This window comes from Trichechus manatus, unplaced genomic scaffold, assembly GCF_000243295.1.
Source record: "Trichechus manatus latirostris isolate Lorelei unplaced genomic scaffold, TriManLat1.0 scaffold00090, whole genome shotgun sequence".
Taxonomy (NCBI): domain Eukaryota; kingdom Metazoa; phylum Chordata; class Mammalia; order Sirenia; family Trichechidae; genus Trichechus; species Trichechus manatus.
Window position 1 is genome coordinate 1,830,670 of NW_004444026.1, and position 22,213 is coordinate 1,852,882.

Genomic DNA, 22,213 nt, shown 5'->3' on the forward strand with positions numbered 1-22,213 from the left:
AGAGGTCCCAGAGGTTTGTTTGGACATCACATGCCCTTTGTAAATCAACATTTTAATGAGTTAAGTGCACACGAATCAGAAACACAAGGGTCACATTTCCTCCGAAATACTTGGAGTGGGGGTACAAAACGCACTCTGCATTTGGCCTCATCCAAAATCAGGAGGCAGGCCAGGCCCTTGTCAAGTCTCTCTTGTCCTGATGTTTGGCTCAGCAACCAGGAACGGCCGCCCCCGCCCGCCCTCAACCACGTCAGGACCGAGCTGGCACTCACAGTCCTGAATTCCTGTGGCCAGCACATGACAGACGCCCGCCTGCCTGCCTGCCGGGGAGAATGGCACCGAGACTTCCATAATCAATACCAACAGGCTGCGATCAGCCTTCCTGGTCAGGCAGAATATTGGGCAAGCGATAATGAGAACAATGAAAGGTTTTGACATGGAAATTTCAGTAGGAAACAAGCAATTACATGAGCACAAACATTCCGAATGCCACTCACAATCTTCTGAACACATAACAGTGATTATAAAAATGATAGCAACAAATTAAGACATGGAGCAGCTTGCACTTTGAAAAAAATACTCTTCCTGGGGCGGGGCCGTGAGGGTCTCCTTACCTGTGCACTATGAGTGATTCTGTGTGCCTGTGTGTGTGTGTGTGTATGTGTGCGTGCCTTTTGAAACACATGAATTGTATTTGCCTTGATTTATAAGCTGGATCTCTTTCCCCTGCAGTTGAAACCACTTCTGTACAAATGTTTCCATCCACCAAAAAACCCAAACCCAGTGCCATTGAGGGGATTCCGACTTATAGCGACTCCATAGGACAGAGTAGAACTGCCCGTAGAGTTTCCAAGGCTATAAATCTTTACGGGAGCAATCTGCCACATCTTTCTCCCATGGAGCAGCTGGGGGTTTGAACTGCCGACCTTTCCGATCGCAGCTGAGCACTGTAACCACTGTGCTACTGGGGCTCCTTTCCACCCACTAGAAGATAGGGAATAACGAGTCAGAAAAGAGAAGATTTTCTCTGGACCTGCTCTAGGTTCAGGGCAGGACTTCAAATTGGTTCATTCATTTTAACAAGATTCCCAGGTGATTCTTATAGATCCCCAGGTGATTATTAAGTCCATATATGAGTCACCTGGGGATCTTGTAAAACTGTAGATTCTGATTCAGTATATCTGGAGAGGAGATGCAAATTCTCAGCAGGGATCTGAACCAGAATGAACTGTTTTGGAGCCCTGATTCAGGTCCCTGGGTAGTGCAAATGGTTTGCGATCATCTACTAATCTAAAGATTGATGGTTTGAACACACACAGCAGCACCATGGAAGAAAGGCCTGGAGATCTGCTTTCATAACTGTCAAGAAAGTCCTATGGAGCAGTTCTACTCTGTAACAAATGTCGTTGTAATGAGTTGGAATCAACTGAATGGCAACAGGTTTGGGTGTTTATTGTGGGCTTTTTGTTTGTTTTTGATTTTTGACTCTAGGTTCAGTCTGAAGCTTGCTGAAAAATGTTCAGACTTAGAAGAACAGTCACCAAGAGCAGAGCTATGCTGTCCAGCTCAGGGCTAGAGACAAGGCCACAATGACAAGGGTCCAGGATGGAAACATTTTGCTAGGAGCCAACTTGACGAGTACACACCAGCTGTCCTTTTTCTGCATGAAGAGTCACGGCACAGTCATGCTATTTTCTAGGGGTTTACAGATGAGTTCCTTTTCCTCCAACCAGTGACGTGGAAATGCAAGTCTCTGGGTCCTGGTGTAAATCTAAACGGTCCCGACTTACGTCATGGGATGCCTCCATCACCGTCTTCAGCCTCCCTATCATAAATGCTGCCAGTCCTGGCACTGCAAGGATGAGCATCAGGAAACAAGGCAGCCACCTGAGAGCATTATGAAAGGACACGGAGAGTGGATGTGTGGTGGTGGAGGTTGGCAAGGCGGGGAGGAGTGAGGAAGGCTCCGTGCCGACCTTAATTGCAGTTTAAGAGCTGGCGCTTATTTTTCCCTCTGGCCCAGTACTGGCTCTTCCTCTCTCTCCTCTGCAGGGGCCTTGGGGGCTCCCCAAAGCTTGGCGCAAGTCAGGGCTGCATTTGCCATGCTGGAGGGATGCACTGCCGCTAGGAGTCACTAAGTAACCTGCCAAGACCAGCAGCCAAATTTAGATTCCCCGTGGCTGTCACTGCCAGCCTTGGGAGGGAGCGCTAAACCCAGAGGAATCCAGCTAATTCTGTGGAACCCACCATGGCCGTCCCCGGGCCATGTTGTGAAACAGGCAGTTGGGTTTTGGCATTCGAACACTTTATTCTTTCCTATGACGGGCTTAATCTTCTGGACAAAGAGGCCAAATTACCCAGATCTGCCTAAGCTCTCTGGATAACTAGACAAAAGAAATGGAAACTGAGGTCCTTAAAACACCACCCCTAATCCATTCCCGATAGTGACAGTTCGTGCTGGTGTGAATCGTTAAAAAGTACCACAGAGGTGGGGTCATGTACGAAGCATTTTAGCAGCGTCTCCTCTTTTCTTCCTAATTCCCTTTTTGGACAGAAAATCTAACGTGCCGTTCTGGATTTTTGACTGCTTTCTTTAAATCCTGACACCCAAGGAATCCGAGAGAAGCCCTGGCCAGGGACCCCACCTAGCCAGCTAACAGGCAGGCTTCCTGAGGGTCCATAACCCTAGGCCCCTGGGCTCAGGCACTCCAAGGAGAGGGGAAGAGAAGAACTTTTCCTTGGAAGTTGCTGCTGGCCACAGCAGAGCTTAGTGAAACCCCAAGGACGAGACCATGAGAACTCCAAATCCTTCGCACACAGCCCCCACCCAACCGCCACTCCTGATGCTCAGGTGATGGGAAGGTCATCCTAATTAAAACCACTTGGTGGGGTTTCAGCTGTGGAAAATCGCTGGCTCCTTTCTCCTTCCTGCCACCTCCTCTTTCTCTCCTGAAACACACACATGCAACCTTCCCTCCCTTTATAAGCAAACAACTCTCTCCATGATTAAGTACAGCCCTTTCTTATCTAAATAGTCCACAGATGTAGAAGGACACAGGCGCTTTCTGCTCCTATGTGGAGCTTGCTCTGGTACCCATCTTCTCCAAACCTAGAAAAAGCAGCCTGCCCCAGCCTTTGCTGACAGGAATTCCTAATGCCTGCTCCCTCAGTAAATCAGCCGGCTGGGCACTCTGGCCTCAATTTATCAAAGAGGTGGGATTTTCCCTCCAAATACTTCAGTTTCCCCTTTTGTTTGGCTCCTCCCACAGCCTGGGTTTGAAACTGCCCAGACTTGAACAAATGGAACATGAAAAGTCCCATTCTATTCTCAAATCCCGATATGACTTTAGCTGTCGAGGTAAGAACATCTAAGGAAACTGCAACCACAACTACTAGTTGGTCAACTCGTGACCCTGTTGGGTCCAGGACTGGGGGCAGGGGAAGTCTGGTAAAAGGCACAGCCTCGATTGCTAATAGATGGCCGAAGAAGGAAAAAGGAAGGGGGTCTGTGAGTTTCCTGAATAAGTGGAGACAGAAAAAAGATTCAAACCTCTAAGTCTGGGACAAATGTGAAATCTAATGAGTGGGTTGAGAGGATTAGCTTCCAGCCTTGCGTTTTTTTTACAGGGCTTCTTATAGATCCCCAGATGATTCATATGTATACCTAAGAATCACCTGAAGATCTTGTTAAAATGTTGTGATTCAGTATATCTGGGATGGAAAGGCAAATTGTCAGCAGGGGGTTGAACCAGAATGAACCGATTCAAGGCCCTGGTTTATTACAGTGATTCTCCCATGGTTTAATTTCCTTTATATCCCAAAGTCCCTAAGAGATGGGCTCTACATGCAGATCCCAGAGATGGTGGCATTAGAGTAGGGAGCAAGGGCACTACTGAGCCATGCAGCCCTCTCACCTGGCTTTAGAGCCTCGCTACTCAGTGTGCTCTTTGGACCAGCAGCTCAGCATCACCCAGGAGTCCATTAGAAATGCAGAGCTCAGACCTACCCAATCAGAATCCCCACATTCACACTGTCCCAGGTGGCGCACATGCACATTAGAGTTCAGCAGCACTCTTTGGAAAGCCAGAAGTACCCAGCTATAAAGGGAAGAGTTAGGGTTCATTCACTTGTGCATTTAACTTACCTCTATTAACTACAACCCAGTAAGAACAACTCATGGGATTTCAGAAAAGTTGTAGCAATATGAAGTGTGGAGTAGCGCAGAAGGAAATGCCAAAATAATCTCCTGCCTCCAATCCCCAAATGACACGTGTCCTATTAGTGTTTTGCAAATTAAGATCCAGTGGACTGCTGGCTTCAGAGAAACCCAGTGCAGTGGCTCGAGGATCAGAGTCCAGAGTCCATGGCGAACCTTCTTCATCAGAACTTCTGGGGGTGGAAGCCAGGAAACCGTGTGTTCGCAAGCTCTCCAGGGTGCTAAAATTTAAGAATGATTTTCCCTATTATGTTTGATTACAATTCGGTGATTGATACAGATTTCTCTTCCTCATGAGCAAAAGTGAATTGCTGCCAGTCTGGGTCCAATATGGGAGGTGTCCACAGAAGATCTGCTTAACTTGGATAACACCGTGACCCTTCCTCTTGGATTGCTCCTGGGTAGGACAGCGCTGAGGAGCCCTGGTGGCCCAATGGTTAAGCGCCTGGCTGCTAACCAACAGGTGGGCAGTTCAAACCCACTAACAGCTCTGAGGGAGAAAAGACCTGGTGATCTGCTCCCATAAAGATTACAGCCTAGAAAACCCTATGGGGCAGTTCTACTCTGTTCTACAGGGTTGCTATGAAGCAACTCAACAGTACAAAAGGGAGTGCCTGTATAACTCATTGAAGAGGTATAAATATTGTACTGGCTTGAGGGCAAGCTGACCATCCTGTGGTACTGCCAGCATCTCTCAAGCACAAGGCTCAAGCGGTCCAGATCCTTGGGCACCCCAAATTCCATGGCAACTCCAGCAGCTGGAGCCAAGATGCCTTTGTACACACTTCATCATCCTTCTTCTGATTTGTTAAAAAAAAAAATCAAGACAGCGAAGGGAAATTGTTGGATAGTAGTAGGGAGGGTTTCCATGGACTGACAATTGACATCTATGCCCAGCCTGAAAGAGGTCTTCTCTCTTATTCACTACAGGGGAACCAAAAGGAAAATCCAATGTTTTCATTGGCTGAGCTAGAATATCACTATTTTAGCAGTCAGGTACCCAAGTGTGTGAAAATCTTTCTATAGTGGAGCATTGCTTTAAAATTTTTACAAGTCCTCATACCAGGCCTAAGAAGTGGTGTCTCTGCTCGCGTGTGGTCTGGGGTGATCTGAAGTATTTGCTCGCTTCTGCGTAAGAATGCCAGTTGTCTGAGGTGTGGAGGTGTCTTATTAATCAGGGAAATCCATCAACTGAAGTTATCGCTGTAATTGCTAATAGAAGTAACTGTCACACTGAAGAATTCCTTAGGCAAGAAGCATATATTCTCATATGAAACAGCCTGGGCTTGGCAAAGTGCAAGACTCTGGGTTCACTGGGGGAAGCTCAGCAGGTGATTCAGACATCGTGTCTATACAGCTGGGATTCCGGAGCCCTGGGTTCTAGTTCCAGCAATGCCCGTGACCCGGGGGCCCCAAATGACAGCTCTTCATCTGCAAATTAAAAAAGTGGGCATGGCATTCTCTAAGGTCTCACTCAGGTCTAAGACTCCTATACAAAAGTGTTTTAAAATTTTAGTTGGTAATTTTACCATTGAATTAGGCTGGGAGTCAGGGAGAACATCGGAAACCAGCAACAGGGAAAAGACACTCAGCCAGGGCTGCAAAATACGTTCTTACAGAGCGAGTATTTAACCTTCTCTCTGATCTGAAACACACACAGCCAGGAGAAACACTTCTGGAAGTTATTTGTAGGAGCAGATGGTATATGTAGGCTTGGGGTGGGGGCAGCCCGCGGGCCTCCCAGGTGCTTGCTCCTTCAGCCCACCCAGGCCCAGCTCCCATTTGAAAGCTATTGAACTGGGACCAAAAAAACATCATTTAAAAAACTCAAGAGGGGGTTACACGTGCAGTGTCCGAGGGCAAGGGGTGGCTGACTAGAAAAAAATAGTCACAACTCGCATTATTGATTAATTGAGTGATTTTAGTCAAGTGAATATTGATACATGACAGGAAAAGCAGGAAAATAAAATGAACACATATGGGAATTACTATTAACATAAGTGATAACATCAAAACATCTGGTAAAATGCAGTCTAAAAAAACAACACAAATGAAATGGAATGTAAAACATTTTCACAGTATTCAAAGCTTTTGGAAAAGACAGACTCTAAGAGAGCAGTCCTACATGAAGAACTAGGGGATAAAGGGATTTTGTCTGTGTCCTAGGTGACTGCTGGCGACAGGTTAGAACAGACAGTACATTATGCCACGGGAGATGACTAAGATACGCTCCTATAACAGGTCCTCTGAGACCGCCACATCTAGGGACTTACAACAGAGCAACTAGTTACTCAGAGTCTGATGAGAAAAACAGTCTCGGTTTGGACAATTGTATTTCTGTAACGTACAGATCCACATGAAAACTTGCGCTCTGGCTGGATTCTGCCTCAGGGAGAACGTGGTGCTAATCCACAGCCACCAAGAACCAAGTGTTACACAGCATATTTTAAAGATAAAATGCTCCTGCCATCTCACCTCACATTCTATCTTCTAAGATAACAACTAATACTCTTCCAAGATGCAGCTGAGTTCTGCCAACCACCTGGCAGGTCTCGACCCGAAATGATAATGTTAAACTTCGAGAAAGCTGACCTTTGCACTAGCAATGATTACCAAATCACATACTGACCTCCTCAAAACAAATGACCAAGCCAATGAGTCTGCACATTGGTTTTGTTATATCTTTCGTTGAGAAAAACAAAGGTTTACGATAAAAATGCAGCTTTTGGCCCAGAGCCTCCCTTTTCACCCTGAAATTGCTGATGGGATGTAGACAAAGCTGGTGTATGTCTAAAGTCATCATAAAGGACACAGTGGAACTCACAAGTCCAGGGCCTCTGAGGATGGGGGTCAAACATGCAGCTGCAATTCATACTTCCAATTTACGTCGAACTCTTTCTTAAAATGCCGTCACTTCCTATCTGAGAATTCCCATTTACAGAGGTGCAGAGCACGAACACCTATTCTTCCATAAAGTTCTTTCTGCTGTAACTGCTAACAGCCAGATAAGCCCATCTAATACAGCCCTGCCTCGGAAAGAGGGTGCCGTTGCGTGATGCACTTGGTCAAAACGACAAAGTGCACTGAACTCGAGTTAAGCAACTTAGACGAAGACCCAGATTCACGCGCTCATGAAATTGCTCTGAAGTTCAGCTTGACGAGAGGAAAGCAGAATAGTTCTAATTTATACATACACTTTTTAAAAAATCATCCAAAGTTACAGGCAAATCACATAAGTTCCCCCAACACAATGATTAAAGATCAGAGATAAATATTACAATGGTGTTAAAATGGTGATATCACTAATTGTGAAAGGTTAATTATGACGAGATAACTCTCATGTAGGTAACTAAGCTGGCAGGCTGATTTTCAGATTGGAATCTTCAGAAGTTACATCTTCCACTTTTTTGTGTGCAGACCAGGGTCACAGAGTGACACTTCCTAGCCTCGATGCAGCACTCAGGTTGGGTTATACACATTCACCTACAGGGACAATCACTGAAGTCTTTGAGGCGTCAGACAGAATTAAGAATCAGGCTTTTGGGAAGAAATTAGCATTAACTTTTTATAATTACTTCCTATAAACTGACCAAGAGAAATGAAGTTTTTTTAAGTGGAAAAGTTTATGTACACCACTTTTTAAACACAGGAGTCCAAGGGTGGTGCAAACAATTAATATGTTAACTGAAAGGCTGACAGTGTGAGTTCACCCAGAAGCACCTCAGAAGAAAGGCCTGGTGATCTACTTCCAAAAAATCAGCCATTGAAAACCCTATGGAACACAGTTCTAGTCTGACACACCTGGGGTCACCATGAGTTGCAATCAACTTGATGGCAACTGGTTTTTATTAAACACATGGGCTTTAAGAAATATCTTAGGGCACTTGGGAAACACTGCAGGGATGTTTTGCCTTTGACACTATCTCCTTGGATGGGGACACAGTAGTTCAACTTTCCCTCTGCAGAACTAAAAAAAAAAAAAAAAAAAGGAATTAAAAAAGTGCAGGGGGCCAGGCAAGTTGATTTTATTTTATTTTTTTGATCAATAGGCAATCAAGTCTAAAGTAATCAGCTTCCGCACAGCAAAGAAAAGAATGGTAGGCACTGTGAGTTTTGATTAGCTTTGTGTTGGGGCGAGAACAATGAAGGGGAGAGGCTAAATGAATCAGTCTCCTTATGCAGGAAAGAGGACCACACGGCTACACTATTGGGTGGGTCCACGTCCCACTAGAATGCCTAGTTGAGACTTATAGAAAGCAGTCTCAAATGGATCCAGAGACCTTGGTCTTAGTATACCTTCCAAATGCTCAATACAGACATTTTTTTTTTTAAAAACCTTGAAAAGTAAGTGGATTTTTTTTTTTTTTTTTGGTCGTTGTTCTTTAAAAAAATGTGAGGTGAACAGATGAAATTAGAACACTAAGCTCTTCACCCAATCACCCTGACCAGCAATTTGCAGGGCTCTTCTAAAACTTCTTCTCTTTTTCTTCTTTAAAGATGTGTTTTGAAAACCACTAACCACTGTCTTCTCAGTCTGAAAATTGTCGTCTCTCGCATGCCGTGGGTTTGCTGCCCGCTGTGTTTTCTTTTTCTTTACACAAAGGCAGGCATGTGCCACCCCTCCACATGTCTAGAGGTAAAAGCATGCATTAAGGCTGATGTTAACTGCCACTTACATGGCATCTGAGAACGGCTGATTCATATCACTTGGAAAGACTGACGGAAGAGCAAGCAATGACCTACCTCCTAGTTCCTTTGTTTTCACTAATATATGCTCTGCTTGAGCTTTTCTTCTTTGCACTTACTACTTTCTGGAACTGATCTTAAATTGTAAATGTGGTGTGTGTCTGTTTCTGTCTGAAACAGGCAGGAAGAGACATTACTCTGACTGAAAGCAACACGGTTTACCAGCAGTTAGAATCTGCTAGTCCCAAAGCTATTGTTAGCTGATAACTCCACAAGCAATCTGTAACAACACAAGGAAAGTTGCAGAACTTGGTGTTTGTGGATGTCTGTCACTTCTTTGTCCAGCCCCCTTCTTCCTACCGGCAAACATTTTCTTTTTTTACTGGCTGTGTCTCTGGTTGAAATGGCTTTGCACCTCCTTTTGCACAGGGACATACCATTTCACACCGTAGCTCTTAAAAAATGGCTTCCTAATCTAAATGGTCCTTTCTTTACCTTAACGTGCAGCTTTCAATATTGGCTATACAGGGGTCTGGAGCATGCTATGGAGGAAGGGGATGGGAATGCTGCAAGAACAAGCCGACTGGATTACAACGTCCACTACCGTCCACTACCGAGGGAAGGAGCAATGCGTGTGAACCGCCGTGGATCCAGGGTTGTCCTGCTCTTCCCCCACCCCGCGCCCCAGCCCACCGGCTCCCTCCCTACCCCCAACCCGGGAGGATCACTTAAAGACCGACTGAAAAGTCGGACATTCATGATTTTTCATTTTCTTCATGAAGTTTTTGAATTCCTTGTTTTTCTTGTCCCACTTGTGGATGGCTGTCAGCAAGTACTGGCTCTTCACTTTCCGGCCCATGATGAGAAAATGGTGGCTGAGGTTGTCCAGCTGGTGGCAGGGGCAGTCGGCCCCGTTCTTCAGGTACAAGACGAGCTTCTTCAGTTCCTTCTTGTTGATGGGTCCCAGCTTTAGGGGCTTCTTCTTTTTGGGGATGATCTTCTTGTCACCATTTTCCTTCTTCACTTCCTTTATTTTCATCCTCAGTGCTAGAAACGGTAGGGCAGGGAGGACGGGAAAAGAGAAGAAGAAAAGGGTATTTTAGAGCACAGTTTTTCATCTAAAACAATAACCCAAGCTTATGGTTGAAGACGAGGCTCAACATGAAAGGCAAACAGCAAGTAAAGGAGGAGGCAGCTTTCTAAACAAAACTCCAGGCCTCAGTTACTCTTTATGCTATGGATTCTGCCCCCTGGGTTTGTGTGTCTGACGGTAGCTCAAAAATTCCACAGAGCGTCATGAGATTCTCAAATAAATGCGCAAAATCGAATCATATTTTTTTTAAACTTTAGTAACTCATAATATCATACAATGCTTTAGAAGGGAATCATCTAATCCAATATAATTCATATAATCTATGCTACAGATCTCAGCATTCAAAGAAAAATATTATCCTGATTTTGTTTTTTTAAGCAAGTTATTTGCTTAGTTTTTTAACATGTAGAGAACCTAAAATTCCCTGAAGGTTGGGTCCTGTAAACAAGACACGTAGAATCTATTTGTGCACCCCTGGGAATGGGAAGTTAAAGAGTACTGCCAATTGTCACACCTGGGGTGCATCAAACACTGAAGTCCAACTTCAGCATCAAAGCAATCAGAGTCCATCAGACTGCGTCTCTAAGACAGCTGTTTTAACAACAGGGACCGTTAATATTCTGTCAACCCAGCAAGCAGACCCTCACAGGATCAGATTCTACTTTGAAATTCTGGCAGATAAGAACAAGTCCTGGTTAAGTCCTCATGGTTAAATCATGGCGCTAATCTCTGTCACTAATTTAATATGGTCCACAAGCTTTAACTCCCAGCAAAAAGAGAAAAACCAGCCCATTCACCAACTCTGAGTTCCTCTTTTGTCCTGAAAAAAACAAAAAAACACCCAACCAAACCTGTTGCTGTCAAGTCAATTCTGACTCATAGCGACCCTATGGAACAGAGTAAAACTGCCCCATAGGGTTTCCAAGGAGCAGCTGGTGGATTTGAACTGCTGAGCTTTGGGTTAGCAACCAAGCTCTTAACCACTGTGCCAGACCCTGAATTAACATTATTTTTAACCTGTGGCCCAAACATTTTAGTGATGGGTATACAGAAACTATTGAAGGTAAACAAGGGTGAAGGCACAGTGTCCGCTGGAAAAGCACTGAACACGTGATGTCACTGATAATACCTCTGCGGGGGAGGCCCTTTAAGACAATTCCCCTTGAAGGTTGGCCAGCCCAATAATTCCAGTGGAGCTGAGAGATATATTTCTTAGATGACAGTCACCAGATAATTTACATATACTCTGAATTCTCTTGAATTCAAAATTACCAAGCCCTCTCGTTTAATAACTCAAAGCTTCCACCCCACCTCCATGAGGAAAGTGCTGAAGGTGAAGTAAATAACAATAGCTAACAATTATAAGGAGCCCCTCGGTAGTGCAAATGGTTTGTGCTCTCTTCTGCTAGCCAGAAGTTTCTCAGTTCAAGTCCACCTCAAGGTGCCTCTTAAGAAAGGCCTGGCGATCTACTTTAAAAAAATCACTGAAAATCCTATGGAACACCGTTCTACTCTGACACACATGAGTTAACAACTATAAAGCATATGACATGTCAGAAAACATGATAAGTATTTTACATGCATCTTCTCATTTAAGCTGAACTCCATGAGGAAGATATAATTATTTTCCCCATCTAACAGATGAGAAAACTGGGCTTAAGAAGTTATAAGTTTACTTGCCCAAAATCACCAATCCTGAACTTAGACCATGTCTGAAAGCATAGTTTTAATCATCATTCTGTCCATACTGACTCTCTGGTCCCCGAATTCTTTATAATGAATTCCAAACTTAAAGTATTAAGTGGACCAAAAACTTAGGGGGAGGAGTTTAGACCTGCTTCCCAGTTCACCTACATTTCAAAATGACTTGACTTGAAATGGTCAAAGACAGGTTGAAAGAGACTACTCTAGCAAAGGAAAACTGCATTTATGGAGACTTTATTATTCAATGTTTAGCTGATGTGAAAAACATACCTTTGGCTAACCCAAGAATAAAGCGGAGAAAAAAATCCTTGGAACAAATCTGTAATGAATGTATCAGAGCCAGTAAACTATAAATACTCTCCCACTGCTTTCTTTTTCTTATGAAAAGAGCTTCAGATTTTTATGCCTACTTAACTCACCAGTTGCTGTTGGGTTGACTCCAACTCATGGGGACCCATGTATGTCAGAGTAGAACTGTGCTCCATAGGGTTTTCAAAGGCTGATTTTTTAGAAGCACATGGCCAGGACTTTCTTCTAAGGCACCTCTGGGTAGACTGGAACCTCTAGCGTTTTGGTTAGCAACCGAGTGTATTAACCATATATACCATCCAGGGACTCCTGCTTAACTCAAGATGCATATAATACCCCAGGCCTGGTACCCCTTAAGAAAGGTCTTGCCCCTGAGGGTGGCAGAAGCTTCAGGAATGGGGCACTAAGGAGCAGACTACATCAGCTGAGGAGTAACATCACTGCTCAGGATGCTCCAGGCTTCCTGGCACATGCAAGCCAGTCGAGTTTAGCTCCCCAATAAGTTTCTTTCTTCTATGCATTTTCCCAGTGAGTTTCCTCCAGGGCAAAAGTAAACCTAGTGATTTCCTGACTTTAGGGTGAGATTCAACAGAACCTCCCAGGTGGGCAGCCATGAGCCAGTGCTGTGTCCTCCCCAGAGAGGGCTCTTCCCCCACCCCAAACCAGCTATTCCCAGTGATTCTGATTATGCTTGACTCCCACCCCCACTGTGGACACAGCCTAGTGGAGATCAGCAGGCTGGAGTGCAGCGAGAAGAAAGCGCAGATACCATCCCTGCAAATCCTCACCCCAGACATCCCCAAAAGGCCCACACCTGGTTCAGCTTCTCCTGTTGGCTTACAGACCTTGTACTTGGTGGGTCACTTCATCAAGAGATGGCACCTGGTCTAGCCCGTGGTTCACTGAATAAGAAAACTTCTCAGCGGGGTTGAGTGAGGGACCAACAAGGGGAGACTCACTGCCCAGGGCTCGGCAAAGTCAAGTCTCCATCACCCCCTCTGCAGAAACAGAGCCAAAGGCGCTGGGAGAAACCACTTTTAAAGGAAGGTTGCAAAGAGCACTGCAGGCAGGCAAGGGAGTGAGAGCAAGTCTGCTCCTTTCACAAGCTCCTCCAAGAAGTGGCCCCAGACTGTTAGATAAGTTCCAAACTACTTCCCAAAGCCTAAGGCTAGGAACCAAGCACTGCTATACCAAAAACCAGACCCACTGCCGCCAAGTGGATTCCAACTCATAGCGACCCTGTAGGACAGAGGAGAACTGCCCCATAGGGTTTCCAAGGCTGCAAATCTTTATGGAAGCAGACGGCCACATCTTTCTCCCACAGAGCGGCTGGTGGGTTCGAACCACCACCTTTCAGTTAGCAGCCAAGCGCTTTAACCACTGCACCACCAGGGCTCCTCAGCATTGCTAGGAGTGACAGATTACATCCAGCCTTCAGATGAAGTGAGCCATCATTTACTGAGGACCTACCACATGCCAGGCTCTGGGATAGGGACTCTATATGCCTCCTAGAGGAGTCAGGTGGCACCACAGTTAAGTGCTCGGCTGCTAATCAAAAATTTGGTAGTCTGAACCCACCAGCCACTCAGCAGGAGAAAAGACCTGGCAACCTGCTCCTGTAAAAATTACAGCCTACGAAACCATATGGGGCAGTTCTATTCTGTCATCTAGGGTTGCTATGAGTAGAAATCGACTCAAGGGCACACAACACCACCATATGGCTCCTTCTTTAATGCTCATAGCAACCAAACTAAGAAGGCATCCTCGTTATCTTATTACAGGAGAAGGACTGAAGGTTAAGTACTGTCAGGACAAGGCCAGTTTCTCAGCGATAGAAACAGGATGAGAACACACATCTAGCCCCAAGTCCACCCTCTTTCCTACCATACTATGACTCCGTTTAAAATGATATTGCTTCAGTGGAAACTATTTCACTCTTTTGATTGTGTTGCTTTTAATCATAACCCAAATAAAAAAAATAATGTTCCTTTGCCATGACCGTGTAAAAGAATCTAGTTTACATGGGTAGGGGGAGCAGGGAGTGGAAAGAGGGGAAATCGAATGATGGAAATGTGTTATGCATTAGACTCTGTATTTCTTGCCATTTGGCTCACTTTCTTTTTTGAGGTGGGGAGAATAGGAAAGGAGAAGGCACATATGGCCAGAAATTACTAACATCTTTCTATCTTTCAAGGATTTATTTTAGGGATGCAGATTACCAACAATGTTTGGATAGGTGATTAGCTGTCCGAGGTTGATTTCCTTGTGGATGTGTGTGCAACCCCCCACCCTGCCACATCCAGAGGCTGCTGGGGCCAGGGTGGTGGCAGCCCAGGAGCAGCCTGGGACTGATCACCACTTCCCTCGACTCCCACCCCCAGCCGTCCTCCCCACCTCCTCCCAACCATGCTGGCAGTGCCCGGCCCCAAGGGATCTTACCCACAAGCTGTGCTCACAGCTTGCAATGCAAATGGTGGTGGTGGGCGGGGAGGAGACACCTCCAGAAGCAGCAGCTGGGGAGACAGTTGGTGTGCTGGATGGAGCCCTGGGTCCTGGGTTCTAACTGTGTGTCCATAAAATCTGGTTTGGAACCCCCCCAGGTCTCCGTATTTCATCTGTCAAGTGCAGGGTGCAGTGTGATTGCCAGCCTGGCAGGTTACCATACAGAGGGCTCATGCTGGGCAATGCTGCGAAACGCTGGGCAGCCAGCAACGTTCATCTTCAGCACGTATCCGCCACCTGAGCTCTTCTTCTCTTCTCGTACCACGTGCCCATCTCACCCTGGAGGATAATGCTACCTACCACTATGATCTAAGGCCCTTGATCTCAGCTACCTGTAAGAGCTGGACTGTGAACTAAAAATAAGATGAATTAATTTTTCATAAAAATTCTCATCTAGCAACAACTTAACATCCTCCAAGGGTAGGACATTACTCGCACCTGTGGTCACCGCCAGCAAGAATTCCAACTCATAGTGATCCCACGTGTTTCAGAGTAGAACCATGCTTCATAGAGTTTTCAATGGCTGTGATTTTTTGAAAGTACATCACCAGGCCTTTCTTCCAAGGCACCTCTGTGTGGGTTCAAAGTGCCAACCTTTTGGTTAATAATCGTCTGCTTAACCATTTGCGCCACCCAGGGAACTAGCAAGAATCCAGAGACCCAGCAACCTTGAAAACTCAGAACTGGAAGCTGTAAGTAGGGGCTGCCTGGGTGTGTTGTGGTGATCAGTTGTGCTTTAGGTGAAAGCTTACAGCTCAAGTTAATTTCTCATATAAAAATTCATACACATATTGTTATATAACATTAGTTGTAATCCCTATAATGTGACAGCACAACCCCCCTCCTTTCCACCCCAGGTTTCCTGTGTCCATTCAACCAGTTCCTGTCCCTTCCTGCCTTTTCATACTGCCTCCAGCCAGAAGCTGCCCAATTGGTCTCGTGTATCTGCTTGAACTAAGAAGCACACTCTTCACAAGTAGTATTTTATGTTTTATAGTCCAATCTAATCTTGGTCTGAAGAGTGGGCTTCGGGAATGGTTTTAGTTCTGGGTTAACAGAGCATCTGGGGGCCATGGCTTCAGGGGTTCCTCCAGTCTCAGTCAAACCATTGTCTGGTCTTTTTACATGAATTTGAGTTCTGCTCCATGCATTTCTCCCGCTCCATCAGGCACTCTCTGTTGTGTTCTCTGTCAGGGTGGTCATTGATGGTAGCCGGGAACCATCTAGTCCTCCTGGTCTCAGGCTGATGGAGTCTCTAGTTTATGTGGCCCTTTTGTCTCTTGGGCTAATATTTTCCTTATGTCTTTGGTGTTCTTCATTCTCCTTTGCTCCAAGTGGGTTGGGACCAATTGATGGTGATTTTTAAAATAATAATCCCTTACATTCAAGTAAACCTTTAAAGTCTCGGTCCACTTTCAGTCACCCAAACTCTATTTTTTGCTCACAAAGTATACTTTATTTGTAGCCTCCTTACAAGACGTGGCCATATTTCTGAGGCTGAAATGAGAGTAGGAATATCATTACACCCATCCCAAACTCACACTTTCTTCAAAACTCTCTCTCCCACCTGACTTCTACTAATGGTGCCCCCGTTCTTCCAATTACCTAGACATGATGCCTGGATGTAAGGCAACCCTTTGCCAAGTATCAATCAATGACATGGAATTACTGCATGGATCCAAAAGGATGTGTGAGAAAGTGGGAGTGGCGCTGAGTGTGAAATCAGATTGTGAGTCACCTAATTACAGGCAATAGTTAAAATGAAGTGTGTGGAAGGACGAAGTACAGAGAAAAGAGAAAGCAGGCTTCCCTGGGGCATCTTCACTGGGGCGAGAAGAAGAATAGGAGTTAGTATAAAGGTCATCAGAAAGGACAAACAATGTATAATCCCACTTATATGAAATAGGCAAATGTATAGAAACCAAAAGGGGCCCTGGTGGTGCAGTGGTTAAACACTCATCTGCTAAGCAAAAAGTCAGTGGTTTGAACTCACTAGCCACTCCATGGGAGAAAGATGTGGCAGTGTGCTTCCCTAAAGATTTACAGCCTTAGAAACCCTACTCTGTCCTAAAGGGTCGGAATCGACTCCACAGCAATGGGTTTGGTTTTTGGGTTTTTAGTGGAGTCTTAAGGAGCCCTGGTGGCACAATGGTTAAGTGCTTGGCAGCTAACCAAAAGGTTGGTGACTTGAACTCACAAGCAGCTCAGTGGGAGAAAGACCTAGCAATCTGCTCCCATAAAGATTACAGCCTAGAAAACCCTAGGGAGCAGTTCTACTCTATCCTATAGGGTTGTCATGAGTTAGAATCGACTTGATGGCACACAACAACAACACAGAGACCAAAGTTTCTTAGTGGATACCAGGCACAGGATGGTAGGGGAGTCATGCTTATGGGGACACTGAGGTTTTGTTAATGGTGGTAAGATAATCTGGCAAAGGACAGCGGCGATTGTCGTACAACGTGATGAACATAACAGACGTCACATGCAAAAACGCTGAACTGACAAATGTTTTGTTATATGAATTTTTATCACAATAAAAATAATTATAAGTCAGATGGAAAACCAGGTAGACCAGTGTCACAAAAACCACGGGAGAAAACCACTTCAAATGGAGAAAACATTTGTCAATCCCAAACGCTGCAGAGTTGGAGAAGAATGAGGTCTGAGACTAGGTCACCAGATGTGGTGATAAGATGTCACTGAAGACCTCTAGGAGGCCAGAATGTGAAGCGGTGATGGTGAATTCCAGAGAGCTAAAAAGAGTCAGTGGGAGGTGAAAAGAAAAGGTGTGCCGTGGAGTCAAATTCCGGAAAGTCTGCGAAGAGGTGCCACTGGCCACTTCTAGCCAAACAGACTGAGCACACACAATCATTTCCAGTCTTTCCTGAAATCAGATTAAAATTATAGTTTAAAAAAAAAGTTATAAACACGTGCAAGAAAGGAAACAAGAACACATCAACAATATTTTGTATAACAGAAAGCAAATGGATGGTGGAACCTGGCTTGGCATGCAGGGAGAAAGGCCTAAACCTGGGAGCTTCCAGAGTGGGATGCCAGTAAGAAGCAGCAAGCTGACCCACAATGCAGAACCCAGAAGTGCTCATGAATTGGAAACATTGGGTGCTTCTGAACTCCATTACAGAAAACCAAAAACCAAACCCATTGCCTTCAAGTCGATTCTGACTCACAGCGACCCTACAGGACAGAGTAGAATCGCCCCATAGAGTTTCCAAGAAGCGCCTAATGGATTCAAACTGCCAACCTCTTGGTTAGCAGCCATAGCACTTAACCACTACCCCACCAGGGTTTCCCCTGAACTCCATTACCGAGGCTGTATTAAATATAGAATTGGTATAAAGTCTGTATAAGGAAGGACACTCAGATCCCCTCCCCTGGGCCACGATGCCAGATGACTGGCCCTTCCCAACCCCAGAAAGTTTGAACCAGATAGACTGTGGGCTCAGCCACACCAGACACATAGGAGGGCAGGGGTGAGCTGCTACACTGACACCAGGAGGTTAAGTGAAAGTCTGCAGAGTGAGACTTTCAGCTCTGAGAACACTGGTAGCTAAATTTACATCCCCCAGCCAGAGTAATGAAGGATTTCTCTCTAAACTAGCAGTCCAAAAGAAAACACCTACAGGTCCTTCCAATAAAACTCTAAAATGAGATGCAAAAAATCACAGCACCTGTGTATGCGCACACAGATCCCAATTGGCTTTTTAGAGCCCTATGGTTAAGCGCTCCGCTGCTAACCGAAAGGTTGGCTATTCGAACTCACCACACGCTTCGCAGGAGAAAGATGTGGCAGTCTGCTTCCGTAAAGATTACAGCCTTCGAAAGCCTATAGGGCAGTTCTACTCTGTCCTATAGGGTTGCTAGGAGTTGGAATCGACTCAACGGCAACGGGTTTGGTTTTGGACTCTTAAATCCAAATGGAGAGCCAAGGATGGCATGCATTTAAGGAAGACCTCTAAATGTGAACAAGAGACAGAAACCTACAAAACAAACAGAAAAAAGAACTCAGAGATAGCAGAGACAATGCAGGGAACAAAAGAAAACTTTTTAAAATGATAATAATCTCAGAGAGGATGTTGTATTTATAAACAAGAATAAAACCAAATTCATTGTTGTCGAGTGGATTCCAACTCATAGCAACCCTATAGGACAGGGCAGAGCTGCCCCATAGGGTTTCCAAGGAGTGGCTGGTGGATTTGAACTGCTGACCTTTTGGTTAGCAGCCCAAGATCTTAACCACTGCACCACCAGGGCTCCTGAACAAGAATAAGACGTTGTTAAAAGGAATCTTTACAGAATGTGAACGAGTACTAGCAAATTTAAAATATAAAACTAGAAATAAAGAATTTAAGGTGAGCACTTTAAGACAAAATTGAAGAAATTTCCTGGAAAGCTGAATAAAACCACCAAGAGTTAGAAAACAGGAGGAAAAAAAAATAAGATAAAGGATCAATCCAGGAGTTTCAATGTCTGAATTAAAGGCATTACAGAAGGAGAAAATCAAACAAACAAATGGGAGAAAATAACAAAGAAATAATACAGAAAACTTTCCAGAAACAAAAAAACATGGGTTCTCAGATTAAACAGTGCCAAGCTCACTAAATCATGACATTTAGAGACACCAGGGGATAAAGAGAACCTTTTAAGTCTTCCAGACAGGAGAGAGAAAGAATATATTCAATACAAAGAGTCTGGCATCAGCATGGCACTGAATTTATCGACAGCAACATTAGATGCTGGAAGATAATGGAGCAATTCCTTTAAAATCCCCAAATTCGATATCCAGCCAAACTATCAATCAGTGTGTGAGAGTAGAATAAAGATATCTTCAGACATTCAAAAGTTTATATATATATATCTATATATCTTTTCGTAGGAAACTACTCAATTATGTGTGCCACAAAAATACAGAAGCAAACAAGAAAGAAGACAGGAGATTCAGGAAACCAAAGACCCAATATAAGATAAAGGCAAAGACAAATCCTAGAACAGTGGTTCCAGAACATCTGTGCATCCGGCCTAGTGACCAGCCAGCCCAGATTGGAACAGGAGGGCAAAGGGCTCAGTCAGGCTACCTGATGTGTATGACCATTATTAGGTGACCTGCCAGAAAGATTAGTACTGAATTCATAACAGAAACATAAGAAGCTGGGCAAATAAACTAAGGCAATTACTGTTTCAAAGGGAAAAAAAAGATGTAAAAGAAAGGAAATATAAAGGCAAGATACTACATGGCTCAGTTGCAAATAATATTTACATAATTATAATGAACACTGAATATTACTTTAACCAAAAGTGTGCCAAAACAACACTGGCAAGAATGGGGAGAGAATATGGAGAGACAGTGTAAGATAGCTGAATCTTTATCTTCCATAGCAGAAAATCAACAGATAATGTCTAAAAACAAAAATCAAGAAATCAAAACATAAGCATGTTATTTATTTACTCAATATTGCTGAATATCACAAGAAACAGCTAAAATAATTGAGAATGGTTACCCTGAGGTATGGGAATCAGGATTGGGAAGGCAGGGACTGAAGCCTTTTTTAAAGGCCTATTTGGGTTTTTAAACTACATACATGTATTTTTGGCAAGCCTTCCACTCTCCTGTTCAATCAGACAAGGCTAGTTAAACCCTTAGTAAAGGCTTCTTAAGGATTTGTTGGGCAATCTGCTGCAAAAGACCTCTTTAAAGTGTTAAAAAGGAAAGATGTCACTTCTTTAAGGACTAAGGTGTACCTGACCCAAGTCATGATGTTTTCAATCATCTCACAGGCATGTGAAAGCTGTACAATGAATAAGAAGACCAAAGAAGAAATGATGCCTTTGAATTATGGTGTTGGCAAAGAATACTGAATATACCATGGACTGCCAGAAGAAGAATATACCATGGACTGCCACAAATCTATCTTGGAAGAAGTACAGCCAGAATGCTCCACAGAAGCAAGGATGGCGAGACTCTGTCTCACGTACTTTGGACATGTTATCAGGAGGGACGGGTCCCTGGAGAAGGGGACCATGCTTGGTAAAGTAGAGGGTCAGCAAAAAAGAGGAAGACCCTCAACAAGATGGACTGACACAGTGGCTGCAACAAGGGGCTCAAGCATAGCAACAATTATGAGGATAGCACCAGATGAGCAGTGTTTCGTTCCGTTGTACATACGGTTGCTATGAGTCAGAACTGACTCAATGGCACATAACAACAAGGGTTTGTTTGAATAAGAATTCCACTGCTTTTCCTGCTGGTTCCCCCCTCCATTTTTTTTTTGGGGGGGGTATTATTACAGATCTAGTCAATCCTCATCATTTTTTTAAAATAACATTTTATTGTGTTTTTGGTAAAGTTTTACACAGCAGTTTAGGTTCCCATTCAACGATTTCTACACAAATTATTCAGTGACATTGGTTACATTCTTCACGATGCATGAACACTCTCATTGGTTCAGTTTCCATTCATCCCTGACATTTTTATTTTTGTGTTTGTTTGTTTTGTATTTAATTTCTGATTGTGCATTAAGTGAAAGCTTACCAAGCAAAATAGTTTCCATTTGATAGTTTGTACACAAAGTGTTCCATGACATTGGTTCCATTCCCCACAATGTGCCTGCCTTCCCCCCATTTCCATCCTAAGTTCCCCATTTCCTTTCATCCTGAATTGCTACTCCTTCCTGCCTTATCTTCCCTTTGGACAAATGTTGCCCTTTTGATCTTGTTTAATAGATTTTTCTAAGGAATACCTTCCTCTCGGGTGTTATTGTTTATTTTATGGACCTGTCTATGGTTTGGTCTCCGGTAACGGCTTTAGTTCCCGGTCAGAAGGGTATCTTAGGGCCATAGTCTCGGGGGTTCCTCCAGTCTCTATCAGACCAGTAAATCTGGTCATTTTGTGAATTTGATTTTTTTTGTTCTGCAATTTTTCTCCCGCTTTGTCTGGGATCATCTGTTGTGATCCCAGTCAGAGCGGTTGGTAGTAGTAGCTGGGCACCATCTAGTTCTTCTGGACTCGGAGTTGTGTAGGCTGTGGTACATGTGGTCCATTAGTCCTTTGGACTAATTTCTCCTTTGGGTCTTTGGTTTTCTTAATTCTCTTTTGCTCCAGATGGTGAGAGACTGGTAGTTGTATCTTAGATGGCCACTCACAAGTTTTTAAGACCCCAGATGCTACTCACCAAATAGGATGCAGAACTTTGTCTTTATCATTTTTCAGATGCAAAATTAATTAGGTTAGAATTTGGATTATTTACTTTAAGCTGGAAGAGACACTAGGTCCAGTTCAACTGATGCTCTGAATGGTTAAGTGACTTGCCCAAGACCATGGAGCTGGAGATGCTCATAGCTACGACCAGAATCTGCTCCCTTGCCTGACCACCCAGAGCCTTCTGCTTTATTCCATAGTTCTTCTGAGCAGGAGAACAAAAGTGGACAGCAGATTCTAGGGACAACTGGGCAAGCACTTTGGATACATTTTCTCCAAAGGGTGCTGAAGAAAAATCACTAACTTAGAAATCAAGATGTGTGGCCAGATATCTGCCCCAAGTTACTTTCTTTCGTTCTTAATTACTTTCTCTTTCAGAGAGGGCGATTCTTGTTGTGTGCCATCGAGTCGATTCTGACTCAAAGCGACCCCTGTGACAGAGTGAAACTGCCCATTAGGATTTTCTAGGCTGTAATCTTTACAGGAG

The 22,213-nt window shown here is 44.2% G+C and overlaps 1 protein-coding gene across 1 annotated transcript; it reads right to left on the reverse strand.

The window, feature by feature from the left end:
• Positions 1–9,626: 9,626 nt before the first annotated feature.
• LOC105756596 (secreted frizzled-related protein 1-like) lies at positions 9,627–21,865 on the reverse strand. Its single transcript, XM_012557199.1, has 2 exons — positions 21,838–21,865; positions 9,627–9,949 (listed from the first exon to the last, which is right to left on the reverse strand). Exons 1-2 carry the CDS (start codon positions 21,863–21,865, stop codon positions 9,627–9,629), a joined length of 351 nt encoding a protein of 116 aa, XP_012412653.1.
• Between the last annotated feature and the right edge of the window lie 348 nt (positions 21,866–22,213).